Here is a 25279-nt window from a genome sequence, read left to right on the forward strand (position 1 = left end):
TTAAGTTTTAATGTCGCTCCTTACTTTCATTTAAAAAAACTTGTATTTTTTATTTAATCTCTGAAAGGCTCGCCTGAATGCTCTTCATCTTCATGAAAAGTAAAGTTCAAACATGGATTCCTTTCTCAATAATACATACTATGCGTAAACAGTTAACGAATTGCTTAACTTACAGCCCTTGTATTGAGGACTGTGGGGAGGTTAACATCCCTATAGACATAATTACTGGACCTTTCAACAATTTTGAAGAAAATAGCTCTCTTAAAATTTTGATCGAATGCGTTTTGGGGAATGATAGGCTTTGGTGGTCGATTGCCCTCCATTTATTTTCGACTCTTAATTGGGCACTAAAATTTTCGGCTTCAATCAAATTAGCTCCATGTGATCCAAAGCTCATAGGAACATCCGTTCCATAAAAACCTTATATGCCCTGGGGCACAACTTACAACCCTTGCCCATGGGCCCGGGGGATTGTGTCCACCCTAAAGAAATTGTTACATAATTTTTGGACTATCGGTAGCAAAATGGCTATCTAACAATTCCAATTTGATAAGTTTCAGAAAAAGAGGATTTCAGGAAGGGGGGGGGGACTAGTATCTCTCCATAATGCTTGACTTTTAAAAAAGAACTAGAACCATACATTTCCAATCAAATGAGCCTCTTCTAAATTTCAAACGACCTTCCAAATCTTATATACCCATAAGGCATAGCTTACATCCCTTACTCCCAGACTCTGAGGAATTCTGTCAACCCCAAAGGCCTTATTATATGACCTTCACACATTTTTTGAACAAATGGGTATCACAAAATTTCTGTCGGATGCATTTGTTGAAGTTACGATGTGGGGGGATACTGGAGGGTGGCCGCCCCCGATGACTTTGACTATTAAAAAGAACACAAAAACATCTGATTTCCGTACCAATGATCCCTCTCCGGCGTAACTTACAACCCTTGCTCTGAGGGCTGGAGGAGGTTGTCATCCTCAAAGACATAATTTCCGAAGTTCTAAACTATGCTAACAAAGTTGCTATCTCAGAATTTTGATTAGGTGTTTTTTGAACACTGATGGGCACGGGGTGAGGGATGAGAGCCTTTTGTCCTCCAAACACTTTTAACTATAAAAAAGGCCCTTCAAATTTCCAATCGTATGAGCCTTTTTAAAGTTTCTCCGAAAACAAGTGGTCATCTCAAAATTTCTATCAAATGCATTTTAGGGAAACACGAGGTGTGGGGAGGGGTATCCGTCCTCTGATTACTTTGAACCTTAAACGAGGCACTAGAACTTCTGATTACCAAACCAATCGAACCCCGTCTGAAGTTTGTACGACCACGCTTTCTATAAAAACTTATATGCCCCCAGGGTATAAATTACAACCTTTCCCATGAGGGCTAATGGGGGGGGGGAGGTATCTTCCTTAAATACCTAATTTTCAGGCTTTTTAACTACGCTGAACACGATTGCTATCTAAAAAATTTGGTTGGACGTGTTTGGGGAAATACTAGGCGTGCGAGAGGGGTTATTTCTCCTCCAGTCACTTTCGACTATTAAAAAGCGCACTAGCTCTTTCACTTTCCAATCGAATGAACCCTTTTTGAAGTTCCTACGACAACTCCTTCGATACGAAGGTCCCTGGTCTTAGAAAAACCAGGCCAAAAAATAAAATAAATATGCATTCTGCCCACACCACTCTTTACTTAGGCAGCGCTATTGCGCTGCACATGATTGCTCCCTTACATTTTTTCCCAGTCACTTTTAACTTTTGCATCTGTGTTTTCCTATGCCTGAGTTGATGTGTCGATTGTTTTTCTTCCCAAGTGTGCCTCTTATAAACTAACTTTTTTTTAAGTAGAAATTTTGATTCTTAGCACTTTCCAGAATGGGTGCCTGAGTATTTCTTTTCATTGCTCTTGGAATTTCGTGTTAAGATTTATTTTCATTGTAAGCTTTTTGTGTTCTTTTATAATTTTCTTCCACTTTAGCCATAAGCAAACCTTATTCTAGTCAACGGTTGTGGAAGGTATAATATGTTCTAAGTTGCACACAGCAAAAGAGGATAAGAATCAAATTTAATAGAAAATCTCTTGAGCATTATACCTTTTCAGCCTCTCCGACTCTTTGGAATTAATCTAAACAATATCTCTTTTCCGCGAAGTCCATTTCTTTTTAGTTTCCTAATTGGAAAGAAAAGTAGCCTAAAAAATAACCCTTTGATCATTTTCCTTCCAAGGAAATGACACCACTTGTGTCATTTTCATTTAATGAAAGAGTCTCAAATTCCTAGCGAGGCAGCCTGACAAAAACCTTCATTGTCAAACTTTCCTATTATAGTTCAGGTAATTATGGACGCAAATTAAATTTTATGGGGTTTAAATTTTAAGGGGTTGCTGAGAACTTAATATTAGTTCAAATAAAACTTTTCAAGCTGAATTCGAACACGCAGTTAGAATATTTTTTTGTTTTATCAAATACATTTTTTCATCCTCGTTTTTCATTTTCTTCTTTTTTTACTAAGGCGTTTTAAATTTTAAAAATAAATTTGATTCGTCTAAGATTTTACAATGTAATTTGGTATGATAAATCCAACATAAAATTACATTGGTTCAGGTACTCTTGGTTTTACTCAAAGAGCTAAAAAAATCAAAACAGTATTTTTTGCTCCCTCAAACCACTGTAGGTCCAAAGTCTTTCAAGATTTTTTAAGTTATTTCAGAATTATGAAGTTATTAGAGCAGTATCACATAGTGTCACTTTTACCACGTTGAATCACAAAAATTAATAGGCAAAACTGGTTGATAAAGTTTGACAACACTGCTCGCCAGTAAAAATTTAAGCAACAACAACCTTTTAATTCGCAAAGACAACTGCACCTGCAAAGCAAAGCTACACCTTCTCAAGCTGCTTTCTGCTATATTCTTTGCAAACTTATTTCAAACGCTTCATTTTCCTTTGTACTTTAAGAGTTATTACTCCTTGGGGGACAAGGCCAAATGTCAGAATTGCACCAGAATTGTTACTTGCTAAGCATAAAAATAAACAAGCAAAAATAGTTGATGAAGTTTGACAACGCTGCTCAACAGTAAAAATAATAAAAACCTATGGATTCCCAAAGACAACTTCACCTGCAAAGCAAAGGTACACCTTGTTAAGCTGCTTGTGCTATGTGTTTAGCTAGCTTATTTCAAACGTTTCACTGTCCTTGGTGCTTCAAGAGTCGTTACTCCTTGAGGGACAAGGCCAAATGTCAGAATTGCCCCAGAATTGCTTCTTGCTAATCATAAAAATAAACAAGCAATACTAGTTGGTGAAGTTTGACAACGCTGCTTGCCAGTAAAAATTTAAATAATAACAACCTATTGATTCCAAAAGACAACTGCACCTGCAAAGCAAAGGTACACCTTCTTAAGCTGCTTTGTGCTATATGTTTAGCTAGCTTAGTTTTTTATGACTTTTCACCCTCTTTTTTTCAAAAATACTTCCCCCTAATTTAAAATTTTTAAAATCCATTTGATTCACCAAAATTAAAAGATATAATAACTGTGCCATTGGGGATGATAACCCACCATCCCAAAGTCCGCAGGGATAGGGCTTTGAGCTACGCGATTTACCCATTGTTCACATATAGTACTTGTTATGGGAAACCTTCTGAATTTTTGGTGGTGAATTCTCTGGGGGGGGGATTTTCCATCGGAAAAAATTTTCCATGGAGAGGAATGTTTCAGGGGTAATGTTTTGAGGGAAAGTTTTCTCAGGAGAGGGAAGGGGATTTTCTAGCATTATTTGAATAGCGGCCAGAATTTAAATAAAAAAAAATTCCAACTGAAAGTAAGGAGCAACTTTGAAACTTAAAACAAAAAAAAATCATTCCAAATTTCAGAGGGACTACCCCTTCTTCCACCCTTGCTTTTTACGCTAAAATTTGACTTCTGTCAAAATACTTTTAAAAGACTGTTCAAGCACAAGGGCCAATTTATTTGGAGGAGAAATATTTTTAGGGACCTTTAAGACTCTAGCCTAAAGAACGAGGATTAAGGAAGGGACAGCCCCCTCATATAGGAAATAATTTCTGTTCGTTTTAATCTTTATTTTGCTCCTAAATTTCAGTTGAAAAAACTATTTTTTATTTAATTAAAAGAAAATTTAACTGCTAGTGTACTAAATTTCATCTGTGACGTAACTCGTAACTCAAAACAAAATCTTATATTCTTTCATATATGTATTTTTCCTAACGAAAATAGGCCAGAGGATAAAGCCATGCTCATTTCAATATTCACTCGATTCATCAGAAACCTCTATTATATAAAATTCAAAAATACAGGCCTAAAACGCGGTTTAAAGGCCATGTATACCCTATCCACTCAATAAAAAAATCTGCTGGCTAGAACTATTATAGATGGTGAGCAATAATACCATACTTTGAAGCCGTTACTTTTCGTGGATAAATATTTAGTTGTAACAGGTCATCTTTATGGACCTGTCATCATGTCCTGTCATCATTGTTAAAATTATTGTATTACGGGATAGTATCAGAAAGCAGTGCTTTTCTGTGGCACATCTCTTTATCAAACAGTTCGTGGTAACGAACTGTAGTAAGGAGCGACCCGGCTCAACAGTAACCAAGACTCTAAAAAATGGAATTTTGATATCAGTAGCTACATCAAAAGAATTTCATTTTAATGAAATGGGAATAGGAAATAATTTCTGTTCGTTTTAATCTTTATTTTGCTCCTAAATTTCAGTTGAAAAAACTATTTTTTATTTAATTAAAAGAAAATTTAGCTGCTAGTGTACTAAATTTCATCTGTGACATAAATTCTAGAAACAAAGAGTAACGTAACTCAAAATTTGTAACCTCTGACCATGTAGATAAGGCACTAAGAGGCCAAATTGTTAAGGAAGAAAACTGTGGTCTTGGCTTCATTCAGTATTGAATTACCACTAAACAGGGGTGTACTATGCTATGGTGTGGGGGAAGGGGGAACTCTCCCTCTGAAACCACAGTTTCCATCCTACCAGACCACAGTCCCCCCCCCCCGTACTGAAATTTTGAGTCTTCCAAAATCTTGTCAAAACTTAGATAAATCTGCATAATTCAAGCATCAACAAAAACAGATCAGTATCTTAGTACATATTTACCTGTATAGTACTATAGTTACCTTTATATAGTAGTATAAAGTAGCTTTGTAGTATTCTTAATGCAATAATTAGTACCTTTATGGTACCAAACGGCTTATTTTTAGTTTTTACTATCATTTTCATTTAATTTGGAAAAATTGGCTCTAACTTTGTCCTCCCCCTCTCGGGTTTTTGACAAAATTACGCCCCTGCTATTAAAACCTAACCATTAGTGTCATCTGTTGTATAGACTACAGAAATGAAGTGGTTGTAAAATCCTAAGTTCGTAACCTCTGACCATTATGGACTAGCCGTTCAGAAGCCATATTGTCCAGACAGAGAATCATAGTATTGGCAGGATTTAGAATTTTAATTAGCACAAAACCTGAACCCCTAGATTCGGATATTTCATCTGCTGCGTAGACAGCTTTGAGATCTTACCCAAAAAAAGGCTAGATACCATTCGTCTTTTCTTAGAAACATAACCCATGTCTCCAGTTTTTTTTGTCTGTATTAGCCTCTGAAAATGAAAAATGAATTTTCTAAATTCTTAATGCCCAGTCATGACAGACAAGCTCTTGATTAGTCGAAACGAATGACGTAGAAAACTACAGTACTGGTCAGTTTCAATACTTGAACTAACACCAACTCGTTAGCATTGGGCATTTTATCTGTTGCATATACAGATTTTCACTAAATGGTATTCATTTACTCTTCTAGATTTAACTTGAGTTTCCAATCTCATAATTTTTCTATAGTTCATGAAAAAAAAAATACAAATAATAAACTCATGACGGATGACCGGTACAGATGAGCTATTCAGAGGCCAAACTTACAAGGATAAAAATTGTGGTCTTGGCTGATTGTAACGCTTGAATTAGCCCTAAAACTCAATCACTAGCGTCAAATACTTTGCATATGCCATGATACAAATACAGAAGAGAAAATACTGAGGACTTTTTTTTCCCCAAGACAGTGAACGAAAAAAACCTATTTGAATATTTTGGCCTTATATCTAAGGGCCGTCTTCAGCAAAAAAAAAAATAAACAATAACACACTTACAATAAAAGTTCTTGATTAAAAATACGTTTTTTTTAAATAGCCTAGTCATCATTACTACTTAACGAAAAGTTCAGCTAAGACTGTGTGATAAAAGCTAATATTTTACAAGCTATAAAGGCTCATTCATTTCACTAACTGTATTTATTAAAAATTGGAATAATTTTTTTATTGCGATGTTTGCCTTCTCTACAGCTAATCTTGTAGTTCTTTTGGGTTTGGGCTTTTTTTATAGGTTCCCATTTTGTTTTATTTTGAATTAGATTATTTTCTATAATTAATTTTGTGTACATAGGGTTGAGTGTGTGTTCGCCCAAGTTAGGGATATGTTATTATTTAAGTTTCGTTTGACTTTTGATTGCATAGCGGACAGTTCGTTTGATTCCTAGGTCATTGCTAATTAGAATTGTTTCGTCAAATAGAATATAATTGTTTCCACATAGATTTGTCAATCTATGTGGCATAGATTGATAAATACTTAATTAGTGACTGAACATAAAACCCGTTATTTCACGTCTACATCTGCAAAATAAATGTAAATTGACACTAAAAGAAACGAGAGATAAACACAGCTAAACACAGAAAGGAGAAGAAAAAGACTAACAAATAACATTATTACAAAAATTAATATTAGAAAAGAAAAAGACTAACATATAATAATATTACAAAAATTGTGATTACACAAAATAAACTCATGACAATTGATCGGTACAGATGAACTATTCATAGCTAAACACAGAAAGAAGAAGAAAAAGACCAACAAATAATATTATTACACAAATTATTATTAGACAAAGAAAAAGACTAACAAATAATATTGTTACAAAAATTACTATTACAAATAATAAACTCGCGACGATTGACTGGTACAGATGAGCTATTCACAGCTAAACACAGAAAGGAGAAGAAAAAGACTTACAAATAATTTTATTGTTATTACAAAAATTATTATCAAAAGACTAACAAATAATATTATTATTATTACAAATAATAAACTCATGACGATTTACCGGTAGATATGAGCTATTCACTGCTAAACACAGAAAGGAGAAGAAAAAAGATTACAGGTGTAATAAATAGAGACAAAAAAGAAGTACTATCTAAATAATATCTGTGGCATATGTATTTTTAAGATTACGTTCATAAACACCAGATGCCCTTTCATTCTTTTCTCAGACCCTCAGCTCAGGTTTCATTATCAATCACTTTAAATATTTAAATCAACTTAAAAACCAAATCGCGAGCAACACCATCTTTGCCAGCAGCATTGACTGCTAAAGAATTAATTCAAGAACGCTATACGGGATCTATTTATTAAAAATCCCGAGCTTTTCTTCTTATCTATGTCTTAATGTCTATGAAGGAAATAATGTAAATCCCCCCATGTTATCAAAAAGGGCTCATCACCTAGGAATTTATTAGACGAAGAAATTGGGCAGTGATCCATTACTGAATGGACGAAGCTTGTTTCAAATCATATTGGCGTGCATCACTTCTTCCTCGATTCTTGGCACAAAGAATAAGAAAATCTAAATCTTGTCATTTCATATCTTTTCCTTGGTCTTTGTCAGTCCCTGGCATGTGACAGCTAAAGAACATTAAAGCTAATAGGTTGAATCTATTGATACAGGAAAGAGAGGTACTTCGAAAAAATTCTATTAACGATCATATTGTCATGCCAGGTGTGAAAGACGCATCTTAATAAATTCAGTTTTTTGCTAATTTCTATTTCAATTTTATCTTATCTTATTACTTGACTCCCTCCTCAACATTGCAGCAACTGACAAGCTTTGCTCTGTAGGTGTAGTTGTCTTTGAGAATCAAAAAATTGATAACGTTTGAATTTTCATATTTTATTATCTTATTATTAATTTATCTTATTTTAATTACTATTTATCAGACCTACTTCAGGACTCATTGAACGTATTTTGAATTTATATATAGTTAGAAAGTATAAAAAGTGAAACACATAAAGTGGATAGAAGTTGGAAATGATTTCTTAACTATTTTTCTTCGTTATATTATTGTGCAGAGAATTTAAAAAAAATTCTTATCAGGCAACTAGTGGCACATTAACCTATATTATAGTAATATAAAATACATAGTAATATATATATATATTATAATAACATATTATATATATTATATATATTATAATAATATATATTATTATATATATTATATATATTATAATATATGTTATAATAACATAATATTAAACAGTATATAATACTGAAAAAGTAATATAATATTAAGTTAAGTAATATAATAAACATAACAATATATAGTAATATACATATAATGTAATATAAAATACATATTTTCAGGGCTACCACTAAGAATTTTCAATATTCGAAGATCCACAGGCAAAAAATCCCAAGTTTAAAAAAGTATAAGATATTAAATAATAGTAACATATAATGTATATATACAGCACTGTATAGTTATATACGTAGTTTTATATAATGTAAATTTTAAATTTTTCCGGCTACAGTTATACACGTGTATAACTGCTGTTGGATCTATCATGCCAGATTTTGCAGTAATCCTCCTTATGCTTGTTTGTTCATTCATTTGCACATAGAGCTAATCAAAATGCATACAATGATGATGGAGGCCCCATAAATTTTGGAAGAAAACCCTTTTATTTTGTATTTTCATTGAAAATATCTTTGCGTTTTAGTTTTTAAGAAAGCAAAAGTAAAATACAGAGCAAAATTGCCCCCCCCCTGGATTAAAAAAAAGTATATATATCCCCCCTGCATTATTTTGAATTAGTGCCAGTGAATATTTGTATCTGAAAATAAGAATGGTTACTGCAACAAGTATCATTGAACAAAATACAGGAAAAGAAGCAAAAAACTAGTAAACAAAAGAAATTAACAAAAAAAAAAAAGATAAACAAATGCTTAAACAGCCGAGCAATGAAGTAAAATGTCGGGCCTACTAGCCTATGCCTTAATACTTGCATGTTAAATGACTGTTGCTTCTGATTGCAGGTTATTCTACTCTCCAGAAACCCCCTTTAAACAAACGAGCACTGGCAAATCTTCTTATTTTGTTCCTTAGGACACATTTTGTACTGATTTAGATTAAATAAAGAGAATACAGGTTTTTAAGCAGGAAAGTCAGGGTTTTATTAAATTTAGAAAAACAGAAACTATTGTGGGGGCTGTTCCCTCATTAACCTCACCTTCCAACTGCTTAGGCAGTTTGAATTCTTGACTTGATTCTTTGAGAACGACTACTCAAAGAAAAGGGCTGTTGAATAGGAATATTAGATATCCCTAAACTACAATAAAACTATAACTTAAAGAGCATGATTTAAGAGGGGGCAGATTCCTCCATCATTATATTGGTTTTAAGCGTAAATGTCACTCCTTGCTTTCATTTGAAAAAAATGTTGATTTTATTTAGTTTCTGATCGTCTTTCAGATCTTTCCCAGGCCGGTCTCATGACCGGCCAATATAATGATGGAGGAATCTGCCCCCTCTTAAATCATGCTCTTTAAGTTATAGTTTTATTGTAGTTTAGGGATATCTCCAAAACCCAACACACTGTTAAAAAGTATATATTAGTATACGTTAATTGTTTGGTAGTATCCTCAGTTGGTAGCGTAAAAATTTGCCTGAAGTATAAAACAATTCCTCTGGTACTTTTTTTTTAGTTAATACCATTTTTCTCCTCTTTGGGTCAAAAGTGTAGTTACGTACCACAAAGTGGCAGAAAAGACCATTTTTCTGGGCATCATATTTTTGGTACTTATAGAGGACACTCACATGTTTAATTTTCGCTGGAATATACCGCCTCACGGTTTTCCAGGGCCATTTGCTTGATGCAATAATCCTTGGGAAAGTTTCTTTTTAAGCGTCAAAAGTGATGAAAGGCATTTTGACCCCGTCCCCGACAACCCCTATTTTCAACAAACACGTCTGATTGAAATTATGAGACTCTATTTTTTCAGAATTGTCCAAAGAACATTTAACAATTCTCTAGGGGTGATAAAACTCCCCAGCACCCTAGGGATAGGGTTATAAGTTACGTCATTAGGGCATATAAGGTTTTTATGGAATGGACAGTCGTACAAACTTCAGATGGGGCTTATTTGATTTGAAGTTGGAAGTTATAATGCCTTTTTTTTTCGAGTCAAAGTAATTTGAGAGCAGCCAGCCACCCTCCATGCTCACCATTTTCCTTAACACCTCCAATGAAAATTTGAAGATAACAATTTTATTCATCGTATGAAGAACATATAACAGTGCCTCCAGGGTTGATACAACCCCCCAGATCCCTGAGTCAAGGGCTTTAAGTTATGCCCTGGGGACATATAAGGTTTATACGGAATGGATGATCATAAATTCAGATGGGTTTCATTTGATTTTAAATTGGAAGTTATAGTGCGCATTTTAAGAGTCAAAAAGATGAGAAGGCAGTTATCTCCTTCTCCCAAGAAAATCTCGTCTTTTCCCGAAATGCATAAAATAAAATACTTTGAGACAGTCCTTTTATTCAAAACAGTCTAAAGATCATATAACAAGGCTTTTGGGATTGATACAAACCGCTAGACCCTAGGGGCAAAAGTTGTAAGTTATGCCGTGGGGCATTTAAGATGGGCCTTTAACTTTCAAAGAGACTCATTTGGTTAGAAATTGGAAATTCTAGTTCGTGTTTATGCGTCAAAAGGAGGGCACTTAGAATTAGCCCTCCTCCCCGATAACACCTCTTTTCACCAAACCATATGATTGAAATTATGAGATTGCGATTTTGTTAAAAATAGTTAAAAAAATATAATAATGTCTCTAGGGGTGAAACAACCCCCCCAGCACCTTGGAGATAGGGTTGTAAGTTACGTCATGCGAGCATTTAGGGTTTTTATAGAATGGGTGGTCGTATTAAATTCAGATGGGTCTCATTTAATTTGAAATTGGAAGTTATAGTGCCCTTTTTAAGAGACAAAATGATTTGAGAGCAACCAGCCTTCTCCTCCATCCTCATCATTTCCGTTAAAACCTCCAATGAAAATTTGAAGACAACAATTTTGTTCATCGTAATTGAAGGTTTCAGATATTATATCTGTGAGGAGAACAACCCCCCCCCCCTAAATCTCTCAGGGAAAGTGTTGTAAGTTATACCCTGGGGATATATCTGGCTCTTATAGAAATGGTGGTCGTATATGCTTTAGACGGGACTCATTGGATTGGTAATCAGAATTTCTAGTGTCCTTTTCAAGAGTGTAAGTGATCAAAGCACCGCTACCACCCCCACCCCCCACACACACACACACGTAAACACCTCGTTTTTCCCGACAGTCCTTTTATTAAAAATAGTCCAAATATCATGTAACAAGGATTTTGAGGCCACCAGAGCTTGATGGTTAGAGTTTTAGGCTATGCACGTGGGGTATTTAAGGTTCTTGTCGAACGGATCGTTGAATAAAGTCTACAGGTGCCTCAATTTGTTGAAACTGGAAATTTTAGTTCTTTTTTAAGAGTCAACAGTGAGTGTGGCCAAGTTGCCCCCCTCCATCCTACCCAACTACTCTTCTTTTCACTAAACTTATCTGATTGAAATTACACGATTGCCATTTTGTTAGAATAGTCCATAGAACATATAACAATACCTCCAGTGTTAGCAAAACCCCCCAGAGCCCTGAGGCAAGGGCTTGAAATTTTGCCCAGGAGGCGTATGTGGTTTTTATGTAATGGGTGTTCGTATGGAATTCAGATGGGTCTCATTCGATTTTAAATTGTAAGTTATAGTACCCTTTTTAATAGTCAAAGTGATTTGAGAGACCCCACCCACGCCCATCATTTCCCATAACAAACATCCAAACAAAGTTTTGAGACATTAGTTTTTGTCACCACTGTTGAAAGTTTAAGTAATTATGCGTAGCAATAGTTGTAGAAGCAGCAGTAGCAGAGTAGCAGCATGAAAATAGCACCTTTTTTCAACATCCCCTTCAGCACACGATGATATTTTTAACTTAATGCCATCAACCGGTCCTGAAGCATTGCTGATACGACCTCTTGACAACTTGTACGGGCATAGTGTGTTTTGATTTCAATACAGTTACAATATTGCCCAAAATTTTTGCCTTAATACCCTTAGGTATATTAGTAGTAGTAGTAGCACCAGTAGTAGCAGTAGCAGCAATAATAATAGCAGCAGCAGTACTAGTATTAGGAGTAGAAGCAGTAGTATCACATGTATATATTGTATTTTGGTTAGTTCAACATCCTCCTAAGCAAGCGTTATGAGTTTTAATCTTACACACTAAACAGTTACTAAGATATTGTTGATATACCCCTTTGACATCTTTCATTCGGATGATAGGCTGTCATCAGTACAGCAGAAAAATTATCTGAAAATTTCACCTTCAGACCTTCATTGCGGATTTTGAACTAGCCAGAAGAGACTCTGTGCATACATTTAATACTGCTTCTAAGGCCATTGTAACTAGCGACATTAATGGCACTAAGTTGAAACTTTTAAGCAACGTATAGGGGAAGCATCAATTAAACAAAAAACCATGTGCATGTAGGTATTAAAACGGCATATAAGTAATATGGGGCATATAGGGACATAGGCAGTGATGCTCTATCGTATCTAGTAATATCATTGATATTTTAAAGGAGCTAATTTGATTGAAAATTAAAAGTTCTAGTGTCCTCTTACGAGTCAAAAGTGATTGGAGGGGAATCATCCCCCCTCTTTTGCACAGCATTTTCCGGACATTTCCAATCAAAATTTTAAGACAGCCATTTTGTTCAGCATAGCTGAACAGTCTAGTAACTTTATCTCTAGGGTTTTTGGGTTGGTCAGCCCTCCACAATTATGTAATTTGCCAATTATGTTTAAAAACTAAATACTGCTTTAAAATTAAATCAAGTCGCACTGTTTGTATGCTGGTTGGCAATAAGACATCTCATCAATATACCAGGAATTGCTTAGGGTATTAAGCTCAAAGTTTCGGGACTACTTCTATTACTACTTCCGCTCTTAATATTTTACTAAATCAAAAGAGTGTAAGTGTATCCAGGCTGTGAAAGAGCATAGATAAAAAAAATTTTGGAATGGTATTAAGTTTTGTTTATCAAGTCAACTAGAGGATGTATATGACTAAATTAAACACTACTATTTGTGTCTTGATGTTCAAAAGGGCTTATTTTGTTAAGAATTGCTGAAAAAGTTTCTCCAGCATGCAAATAGCCTGCCAAACTACAAACTCTTATGGAAATCAAATAAAAAAAAACAAGTTATTTTAAATGAAAGTAAGGAGCGACATTAAAACTTAAAACGAACAGAAATTACTCCGTATATGAAAGGGGCTTTTCCTTCTCACCGCCCCGCTCTTTACGCTAAATTTTGACTCTTTCTCTTAACTCTACATTTTAAAATGGGGGGGGGGGCGCTTCACGCCCCCAAGCCCCCCGCGCGTGTAAGTCGTTACGCGCCATATTAGTTACGCGCCATTGTAGTTGTGTCCCTCTGTCCCACCTGTGAATATATATATATATATATATATATATATATATATATATATATATATATATATATATATATATATATATATATATATATATATATATATATATATATATATATATATTTATATATATATATGTATATATATATATATATATATATATTTATATATATATATATATATATATATATATATATATATATATATATATATATATATATATATATATATATATATATATATATATATATATATATATATATATATATATATGTTTTAACTACGTAAAACTTGCGAATATACAACATTCTTCGCTGTTCCATTGTCTGTGCATATAAATAGATTGTCAAGTTTACTGACTTTTGAACATGCAACATATAATTGTCCATGGGAAAAACAATGCGTATTCAGATCTATACCTCATTATTCTAATGATTGCCCTTGAGCTTTGTTGATGATGATTGCTAATCGAACATTCCCTGTGTCCCCGTCGTCATTTATATATTCCCCTGTGCCCCCCAGCGTACCCGTTGTAGTTGTGTCCCTGTGTCCCGGTCGTCATTTATATTTCCCGTGTCCCGGTCGTCATTTGTGTCCCGGTGTCCCAGTCTGTAATTTCTATTTGAGTGTCCCGGTCGTCATTTGTATACCCTCTGTCCCGGTGTCCCGGTCGTCATTTGTGTCCCGGTCTGTAATTTCTCTTCGAACATTCCCTGTGTCCCGGTCGTCATTTATATATTCCCCTCTGTTCCCCCGGCGTCCCCGTTGTAGTTGTGTCCCTGTGTCGCGGTCGTCATTTATATTTCCTGTGTCCCAGTGGCCAGGTCGTCATTTGTGTCCCAGTGTCCCGGTCTGTAATTTCATCAGTTGACAAACATGACGTTAGTCGACCAACAACTTCATGACGACATACAGCTCAATCCTTATAATGACGTCAGTCGACAGACACACAGACAAACAACTTACTTTTATATATATAGAAGATAGATAGATATGAGGGGGTTCGCCCCCTCGTCAGTACCTCGCTCTTTACACTAAAGCTTAAATTTTGTTCCAATTCATTAAGAATAACCCCTGAATCACAAAAGCCGTAGAATAAATAGTTGAAATTACTAAAAATACTTTAGCGTAAAGAGCGAGGTATTAGGAGGAGGTGTGTCCCTCATATGGCTAATAATTTCTGTTGGTTTTAAGTTTTAATGCTGCTGCTTACTTCCAGCTGAAAAAAACTTTTTCATATTTATTTATTCATTGTTTTTTTTAAGTAATGCTAGTAAATCCTGCGCTCCCTTCATGGAAATTTTCTTCCCCCATGACAAAGTCCTCGATGGAAAGTTCCCCCAGCATATCCCCCTCTTCTCAATCCCTGCCTCCAACCAAAAAAATCCTCCTGAAAACGCCTGTACACTTCCCAATAACCATTACTATATGTAAGCACTGGTCAAAGTTTTGAACTTGTAACCCCTCCCACGGGGACTGTGGGGGAGTAAGTCGTCCCCAAAGACATATTTATAAGGTTTTTCGACTACGCTGAATAAAATGGCTATCTCAGAATTTTGATCCGTTGACTTTGGGAAAATAATTAGCGTGGGAAGGGGCCTAGGTGCCCTCCAATTTTTTTGGTCACTTAAAAAGGGCACTAGAACTTTTCATTACAAACTTTGACCAGTGCTTACATATAGTGATGGTTATTGGGAAGTGTACAGGCGTTTTCAGGAGGATTTTTTGGTTGGGGGGAGGGGTTGAGAAGAGGGGGATATTCTTGGGGGAGCTTTCCATCGATGAATTTGTTATGGGGGAAGAAAATTTCTATGAAGGGAGCGCAGGATTTACTAGCATTACTTAAAAAAACAATGAGAAAATAAATATGAAAAAGTTTTTTTCAGCTGGAAGTAAGGAGCAGCATTAAAACTTAAAACGAACAGAAATTATTACCCATATGAGGGGCTCACCTCCTCCTAATACCTCGCTCTTTACGCTAAAGTATTTTTAGTCTACGGCTTTTGTGATTCAGGGGTCATTCTTCATGAATTGGGACAAAATTATATATTTTACTAATAAAAAGATTCGTAAAAAATTAAAAGTTCTAGTTACCTTTTTAATTAACCAAAAAATTGGAAGGCAGCTAGGGTTCCTCCCCCGCTCTTTTTTTTATCAAAATCATTCGATCAAAATTATGAGAAAGCCATTTAGCCAAAAAAAAAAAAAAATATGCAAATTTCGTTTTAATTATTCCTCTGCAGAGAGCCAAATTCAAAACATACATTGATTCAAAAACGTTCAGAAATTAAATAAAAAAACAAGTTTTTTCAACTGAAAGTAAGGAGCGACATTAAAACTTAAAACGAACAGAAATTACTTCGTATATGAAAGGGGCTGCTTCCTCATCAACGCCCCGCTCTTTACGCTAAAGTTTTTTACTGTTTTAAAAAGAAGAGTTGAGAGAAAGAGTCAAACTTTAGCGTACAGAGCGGGGCGTTGATGAGGAAGCAGCCCCTTTCATATACGAAGTAATTTCTGTTCGTTTTAAGTTTTAATGTCGCTCCTTACATTCAGTTGACAAAACTTGTTTTTTTCTATTTAATTTTGATATTTGACAAGGCATAAGATTTTTGAACATTCGTTAAATTGAACCCTATTTCAATATTCAACCAATTTCAATACTAATGGTTTTATACCACCATTCCTTAGTAAAAAGAACAAAATCAAATCAAGAATACATGACCCTACTCCTTTGGAAAATTAAAAAAGTTTTTAATTTGTACGTGGCGGCTTTGAGGTTTTCATACATGTTGGATCTTATTGCAGAATTTTCCTCAAGATTTGTGCCCTTTTTTTGAGTGCTTAGCATATTTGCCTAAGACTAAGCCCGATTTTTATATGCTAATAACTTTTGGTTAGCAACTTTAAACCAATAAATTTTGGATGTTTAAAATCAGAAGAATAGTACATTCTGTTAATCCTTGAACTGTAATCGATACTTCATTGTTAGATATCGGTTTTAATTAACAAAAGATACTTTTATTTTAAAGATTGTTACTGCAAAGCGTTTGACCCAATCCTCTCTGAAAATGAGGGGGAAATGCTATCAATCTCTCCTTTGGCCCTCTTTATTCACAACAAGTTTAGTGTTTTATAGCAATACTTCGAGAATGATAATCACCCCTGATAATGTGTAGCCCTTCAAATATTGCTTAAGAAGGAAAGATATGGGTGTCTGAAATGTCAAAAATGATTTTTATGGTGATTGTTTTCACGGTTCAAAATATCTTTTTAAAAGGGCACTATTCTCCTGCATCTTGCTTTTCAGAGCAGGTGAGCATGTGAATCATAACTTTTATGTTACGCCTAAAATATATTCGCAATTAAAAGAGGGCTGTAACACTGAAGCACCCATATAAAAGGCCTGGTCCAAAAAGTTTCCTTGGAATGAAGGGGGATGAGGGATTAAATTCTAACTCTTCCCCCATTTCTTCTAAATTTATCTGAAGCTTCATTGAAAGTAAAAAAATTGACGCTTAAGTTTCATGTATCTCCCCAGAGAAAGATCCACTAACCCTTCCAAATAATACCTGACGCACAATTATAAATCATTGTATATATTTTCATAAAGCCTCAAATGAATAAATTTAGTTAAATGAAGCTTTAAAATAATTCTCTATATTAACTGTTTATTTCGCACCGACTAAACTTATCCTTAGGAACGAATAAACCAAGAGGCGGTATTACGGTCTCTGTAACTGGGAAGCTTGATTTATGTTTACTCAGTAATTCTACAAAAAAATGGCTATCTTGGGATTTCCTCTTGATAACAATTTGACTCTTTTAGAGCCCAAAATTGTTGTCTTGCAAAAAACACCATTTGCAAAACACCATTTGCAAAACACCATTTGCAAAACACCATCTTGCAAAAAATAGCAAAAAACACCATTTTGTTGTACCACAATCTCTTGCTACTTAATAAGCATACTAGAGCATTCAATTTCAATTGCAACGAGCCCCCTCCCAGTTCTTTAGGAATTTATGGTTCGATTAGATCACCCCTGAAAAAAAAGACTTATTCGTGACCATCATCCCTCCTCCCCGCTAAAAGAAATTGTGGATAGGAGAAATATTAGTAGCAGTGTTGTCTGATATTCTGAATTTGATGGTGCAATTTTCATGAAACCACTACACGGTTCGTAGCTTTTAAATGGTAACTTCAAACGTCGTGAAATCTGCTTATCTTGAACAACCATAGAATATCAGCTCTATTTTAATCTTTTTTTAGAGTTTTAGTTATTATCAGCGAAAACCACTCCTTAGCTACTACATTCCATTGCCACGAAGTATTTAATAGCAACTCCGCATAGCCTACGCATTAAAATACACCCGTAAGAAAAAAAAAGAGTTTGAGCTAACTAAATTTATAAGAGAAACAAAATAAATGATGAAGAGATTTGTAATTAAATTTATAGTTCATTTTGTCGGTTATATAATAAACACTATAGAATTTCGATTGCGAAAGATGCGAACATGACACAAGAAACTGGTCAAGCAACTTCTTTATACCACACAATTAGCTTTAACTTGGTTGGAAATAAATTGTAGCTATATCTTATTTAGGTATTTGGGCTATATAATTGCACATTAGGGGTGGGTTGGGAGTAAAGCTGTATTATATTTAAGTATTTTGTTGGTATTTAGGTTATGTTACGTATTTAGTATATGCAAACCCCATCCCACCCTCCTAGTGTGCAAATATATAGCCCAAATTTGTTTCTAAATTATTATATTTTCATGATGTTTTGTTTTATTTCATTAGCATTAACCAAACTTCATTTTTCGAGTGTTTATTATATAACCGATAAGTAACGTTCGTTTTCATTTTTCAATTGAAAAGGTTCTAATAAAATCACATAGACTACTGTATTTTTTGTGCAAAATAAAATAGATTTTTTTTTTCAACTGAATAACTTCATTGTCTGGTTGAGAACACACTTGTACGCGATAACTCAATGATACAACATCTTTATTAGATATTTAAAATCTTTCGAAAATCGTTTTCCCTTGTTCCCATCAATTTATAATCTCCTTACTCTTTCTTTCAGGGGAAGCATGCAATTAGTCGCAGATCCATGTGGAGATACGACTTTTATTGTATTACAAATCAATAGGGACTTCTTAAATCAAGGATTTACTTACCATAAGAAATTTACCAAATGCTGGTTTTGTTTGACATGCCATCCTTACGGTTTCCTTGGCAACTTGCCAATGGCTTACAAAGGCTATATACGTGGCTACAACTGGTGGCTGAGTAAGCTGAAATTCAATAAGAATCTATTTATTTCTCGTGTAAATTGCAACACACAAGAAAGGAAATGAGAGGTGCATTGAGGGGTTTAGGGGTTAAAAATTGAGGAATATTTAAGGGTTAAAAATTACCCTTGGACATATTTCTTGAAGATGCTGGATAGCCTGTCTCAAAATGGAAGACCTATATTGAATTACCGTTTGAAAATTCCCAAAAATAAGAGAAATTTTATAGATTCTGCCGACGCAATTACTTCGCTTTGGATTTCGTTTTCTATTGACAAGGTCCTCTCTTTACTTCAAGTTAGTTTCTGCAAACAGTTTAATTCCAAGCTTTCGTAAATTTGAGGTAAGCTGTCACTCCTTCCTTTAACCGGAGTTATTTTCTGTCAAGTTTAACATTCGTGAGACGGTGCTTCGAAATGATAGCGCACCCCTCCAAATATTTACCTAAGGGAAAAGGGTGTATGAAATATCAAATTTTGTTATAGAGTAGTTCTTCGAGTCAATTTTTGTTATAAGGGAATATCCCCTCACCTCTTCCGTTTTATTTTATATTTAATTTTTTATGCCATACTTAAAATATTTCTACAATAAGAGGAAATCTGTGACCTAAAATTATTTGTCAGAATAAATGTAAATAAGGGATTAGATTTAACCTCAGCCTTCTATATTTATCTCGACTAAAAATAAAAAATTTCAGCATATTCATCAAATAAATTCTAATAATGTGCATTATGGTGAGACATTTTATCACTTACTAAAGCGATCTAAAAATCATATGGTTCAAAGCAACAGCTTCCCTTTTAGATGGCATTGAATTTAATACGTTTGACTTTGTTTTTTTTATTGTTCTAGTCGTCGAATCCTGCATTTCTTGAATATTTCTGCGGGATATGAGGATCTATAATTTGACCACATCAAATGGCGATTCATCAAATTTGATTACTTTAATAGATTTCGTAAAATTTGGTTGTATCAATTGTTTATGTTTGCAGGTTTGTAGTTTAGATTTACAGTTTTGAATTTGATTGATACTGACATATAGCAACTATTGGATGAGGGTCTTCCTTACAGGTTCAGTCAAATATTTTGAAATTCGGCGCGCATTTTGCTTGGATCCAAACACAAAACTAGCTATTAGTGACATGTATACAAGCAAAGCTAGAAGAATACGAAGAAGGAAACACTAAACTTCTTGCATATTCTCTCTTCACCTTGGATCTTTCGAGTTCATTTGAGAAGCTTGATACTCAGAAGGGGCTAGTGTCTTTTTCACTTATTGTAAAGCTTCGACATACAACTTTTTTTGCTACTTGAAAAGTGGACTAGGTATTATAATTTCCGTTCGAATCAGCCCTTTTTTGACTTTCTATGACCAATGATTTGATACGACTACCTCTGGGAAACAAAACAAACAAGCAAATATATACACATCCGTGATTGTTTTTCTCGTAAAATTTGGAAAAATTACGCGATCTTGTAGACATGGTCTTGAAGTCCCCTTCGAATAAAACTTTTTCTCGACTTTTATGGCCATTTATTTAATACGACGATCCTTGGAAAACAAAACAAAAAGCATATAGATACCTATTATTCTTCTCATTTTTTTTTTTTTTGAAAATTTACGGTAATTTTTAGATAGGGTTTTGGAGTCCTGCTCGAATTAGCCTTTCTCGACTTTCTACATCAGTTGATTCGATACGACTACCCGTAGGAAACAAAACAAACAAGCAAATAAATACGCGTTTGTGATTAATCTTCTCATAAATATGAATAATTACAAAAATTTGTAGGCAGTATCTTCAAGTCCTTCATCAATTGTTGGAAATATTAAAAAAAAACCTCAGAAATAAAGATCTTTTAAAGTTTCTTTCAAGTTTTAAAGAGTTATTTTTGTAGTTTCGGTTCTTCATAGGTACAAATTAGTTCGAGTATTGGGAGAAACAAGAAAATTATCCCACATTGGATGGGTGGGGAAGGGGGGCAGAATCAAAAAAATCCTCAATACACCAATATTTTTCATTTTTTACGAGACTTTTGGACCATTTAAGTGGACTTCTTTCCTCTGTCCCTTGTGTAACAGCCATACTATCAGAACTTATCTACATCATTTGGCTATTAACTGCAGCAATGTGTATAGAAGCCCTTCGTTTACTGCTTATTTACGTCAAAGTAAGATTGATTTAATACAAGGAAAACCAAGTGCTCTGATGGAAGTTTTTGTTTTACTCATTCATGAATGCTGAGACACGCTTCTAACTTTGCCACTTCTCCAACTTATTCTAACTTGAGGTAAACACATCGTTGAAAAAGAGAGGATATAAACCGGAACCTAGTTTCGGCTGGAGAAAATAAAGGGGAAAATAAAGAAATTAAGGAATATAATTGTAATTGACCTTGATCCTGGATGCTCAGCAGTCTATTTGTTGAAAGTTACAAATAATCTATTATTGACAGCCTCTTATCAAATGATTTAGCTTTCAGTTAATTTCTAAATAGGAATAATTAAAATTTAAAAGTTAAGAGTATGGGAAAGTGAAAAATATAAGCATAAGAATAGCATAGAAAGCTAAGTAAAAAATTAATATAAAGTCTTATCTTTTAATACAAAATCCGATTTTTCACAAATATGGACAAAGTGAGCTCCCGAGTTTTTGTTTCCATATTTTATTTATCTTTAACTATTCCTAGTTGTTTTATTCTATTTTATTTATGATTTATTATTATTTTCTTTAACTATCTATTTATTTATAACTATTCCTTAACTATTTCTATTTAAGCTTATTTAGCTTTTGCGTCTACATTTGTCGGCATACTGGACGATTTTGTTGACATATTCTTTAAATCCCTCCCCAAAATCTTAAATTTTAGCTGCACTCCTGTATCTAATGTACCTAGCATGGATTTGTCAGTAAGAGACCATGTCATATTGTAAAGAAAAGTTTTAACATTAATATATGAACGATCAAAATTATAAGTTTCGCTACTGAAATTTGGGTTTTTTCAATAAATATCTTAAGTTTCTTTCAATCAGTTTTCACGTATTTGTGTTTATGTAACAAACCGGCGTCTCTGATTATTTTTTTTTTCTTATTTGTCACTTTCGCAAATATTCGCCATTTTGTTTTTGTGGTCAGAAGCTGCTGATCAGATAAGACAGAGAAAATCAAACAATTTTCGTAAATGGCCTAATTTTTGGAAACCACAGTGAATTATTGAGCCTCTTCTTTGGTGTGTAATAGACCAGAGAGAAGCATATGAGTATGAGTATGGGTAGAGAATGGGGAGTCTAAGCTTTGGGCAAGTTTTTTCTTTCCGGAGAGGAATTTATCGGCAAATTATATTGGTATCGTATCGGTACACTACCGATACATCGGTATCGACATCGGATCCTTCAAAATCCATATCAGTCAGACCCTAATAAGGACCATCAATTGTTATTAAAGATAAGCTTTTAACAAGTTACCTGATTATAAACTTCTCCTATAAACTTTCAAACCATTTGATTAGTTGAAGCTGCAAAGAAACAGCTAATGGAAGCCCAATTATGACTATGAAGATTGTGTTAGGTACACCACTCACTAAGCATAAGAATCTAGAAGCGGTCCTAATATTCGGACCACCTATCATTATTAAAGATTAACTATTTGATAGTAGATATAGAAACCACCTTATCTGTTTTTGAACGATCTATACTAAAACTGTACAAGATAAATCTCAACAGAAGATTAAAAAGGATTATGGCACTCTGCCATTTAAATCTTCTGTTTTCGGTATTTGCCAGAGTATAAACTTTGTCAATAGCAATAAGCTTTTCCCTTCAAGAGTTTTCGAATATGATATCATTAGAGAAGATCTGTTCCTAAGTAGTATGAATTCAGCCATACGGAAATTTAACTCAAGTGAAGATCAATAGGGAAGGAGCGTGAGGGATTTTCTTAAAGCCTATTTTATAACAAAAAATTTTTAAGGTAGCTAAGTTCCCACCTCCACTCTCAAAAGCACATTTTGCGTATGTTATCGATAGAAGTTACTTACACAGTTAGTTATAACATCTCCAACACACGTGGTAGCATCCCAGGTTTCAAGCCGTCTCCTCAGCTCACACAAAAAATTCTCATGGTAGCTCAGAATAGCTGGAATCTAAAAGAAAATGTATTCTTTAACTTAACGTAAAAAAAAGATTTTAAAGATGAACTGAACACGCATGACGAAACCAAATTTTAAAATCGGTCTCGGTGTTAGTGAAATCAAGAATAAGCCAGATATCACGAATATTCCGACATATCCAACTCCATTTATTGTAAACTAAACTGAAAAGAATGCAGACGAGAAAAAAAAGACAGCTTAAAGACTTTAAAGACTGTTTAAAAACTTAAAGACTTTAAAGACTGTTTAAAAGACTGTTTAAAAACAGCTTTAAAGACTTCTTTAAAGAAAATATATTCTTTAACTTAACGTAAAAAAAAGATTTTAAAGATGAACTGAACACGCATGACGAAACCAAATTTTAAAATCGGTCTCGGTGTTAGTGAAATCAAGAATAAGCCAGATATCACGAATATTCCGACATATCCAACTCCATTTATTGTAAACTAAACTGAAAAGAATGCAGACGAGAAAAAAAAGACAGCTTAAAGACTTTAAAGACTGTTTAAAAACTTAAAGACTTTAAAGACTGTTTAAAAGACTGTTTAAAAACAGCTTTAAAGACTTCTTTAAAGAAAATATATTCTTTAACTTAACGTAAAAAAAAGATTTTAAAGATGAACTGAACACGCATGACGAAACCAAATTTTAAAATCGGTCTCGGTGTTAGTGAAATCAAGAATAAGCCAGATATTACGAATATTCCGACATATCCAACTCCATTTATTGTAAACTAAACTGAAAAGAATGCAGACGAGAAAAAAAAGACAGCTTAAAGACTTTAAAGACTGTTTAAAAACTTAAAGACTTTAAAGACTGTTTAAAAGACTGTTTAAAAACAGCTTTAAAGACTTCTTTAAAGAAAATATATTCTTTAACTTAACGTAAAAAAAAGATTTTAAAGATGAACTGAACACGCATGACGAAACCAAATTTTAAAATCGGTCTCGGTGTTAGTGAAATCAAGAATAAGCCAGATATCACGAATATTCCGACATATCCAACTCCATTTATTGTAAACTAAACTGAAAAGAATGCACACGAGAAAAAAAAGACAGCTTAAAGACTTTAAAGACTGTTTAAAAACTTAAAGACTTTAAAGACTGTTTAAAAGAATGTTTAAAAACAGCTTTAAAGACTTCTTTAAAGAAAATATATTCTTTAACTTAACGTAAAAAAAAGATTTTAAAGATGAACTGAACACGCATGACGAAACCAAATTTTAAAATCGGTCTCGGTGTTAGTGAAATCAAGAATAAGCCAGATATCACGAATATTCCGACATATCCAACTCCATTTATTGTAAACTAAACTGAAAAGAATGCAGACGAGAAAAAAAAGACAGCTTAAAGACTTTAAAGACTGTTTAAAAACTTAAAGACTTTAAAGACTGTTTAAAAGACTGTTTAAAAACAGCTTTAAAGACTTCTTTAAAGAAAATATATTCTTTAACTTAACGTAAAAAAAAGATTTTAAAGATGAACTGAACACGCATGACGAAACCAAATTTTAAAATCGGTCTCGGTGTTAGTGAAATCAAGAATAAGCCAGATATTACGAATATTCCGACATATCCAACTCCATTTATTGTAAACTAAACTGAAAAGAATGCAGACGAGAAAAAAAAGACAGCTTAAAGACTTTAAAGACTGTTTAAAAACTTAAAGACTTTAAAGACTGTTTAAAAGACTGTTTAAAAACAGCTTTAAAGACTTCTTTAAAGAAAATATATTCTTTAACTTAACGTAAAAAAAAGATTTTAAAGATGAACTGAACACGCATGACGAAACCAAATTTTAAAATCGGTCTCGGTGTTAGTGAAATCAAGAATAAGCCAGATATCACGAATATTCCGACATATCCAACTCCATTTATTGTAAACTAAACTGAAAAGAATGCAGACGAGAAAAAAAAAAGACTGCTGAACCGAGAAAAAAAGAAAAAAAAGGAAGAATTAAAAAAAAAATACTAACAAGGGTAATATTTTTCTGTTTATTCTAACACAAAAAAGTATCTGCCTGCAGCCAAATTATTTGCCACCATTCTACTACGTAGATTCCAAACAGCTAGAGATAAGCAAACAGGGGAAAACCATTCTTTATTGTTCTTTATTGTCTTTATTGTTCGACGCCTAGTGGAGGATAAAACAAAGCTGTATACTCTCACCGGTCCTTT

The 25279-nt window shown here is 33.8% G+C and overlaps 1 protein-coding gene and 1 long non-coding RNA gene across 4 annotated transcripts in view; one reads left to right on the forward strand and one right to left on the reverse strand.

Moving 5' to 3' along the window:
* The window catches only part of LOC136038501 (rho guanine nucleotide exchange factor 17-like), a 229961-nt gene that overhangs the window by 112664 nt on the left and 92018 nt on the right, over positions 1 to 25279 (reverse strand). For all 3 annotated transcript variants that reach the window (XM_065721586.1, XM_065721585.1, XM_065721587.1), the window contains 2 exons: positions 22994 to 23098; positions 18845 to 18961 (listed from right to left, as the gene is read on the reverse strand). In XM_065721586.1, the coding sequence (XP_065577658.1) occupies positions 18845 to 18961; positions 22994 to 23098 (222 nt within the window). The remainder of the gene's footprint in view (positions 1 to 18844; positions 18962 to 22993; positions 23099 to 25279) is intronic.
* LOC136038505 (uncharacterized) overlaps positions 18869 to 25279 on the forward strand; it is a 110173-nt gene continuing 103762 nt past the window's right edge. Inside the window, exon 1 of the long non-coding RNA XR_010620229.1 lies at positions 18869 to 19301. This is a non-coding gene — a long non-coding RNA (uncharacterized LOC136038505). The remainder of the gene's footprint in view (positions 19302 to 25279) is intronic.

This window comes from Artemia franciscana, chromosome 18 (genome assembly GCF_032884065.1).
Source record: "Artemia franciscana chromosome 18, ASM3288406v1, whole genome shotgun sequence".
NCBI classification, from domain to species: domain Eukaryota; kingdom Metazoa; phylum Arthropoda; class Branchiopoda; order Anostraca; family Artemiidae; genus Artemia; species Artemia franciscana.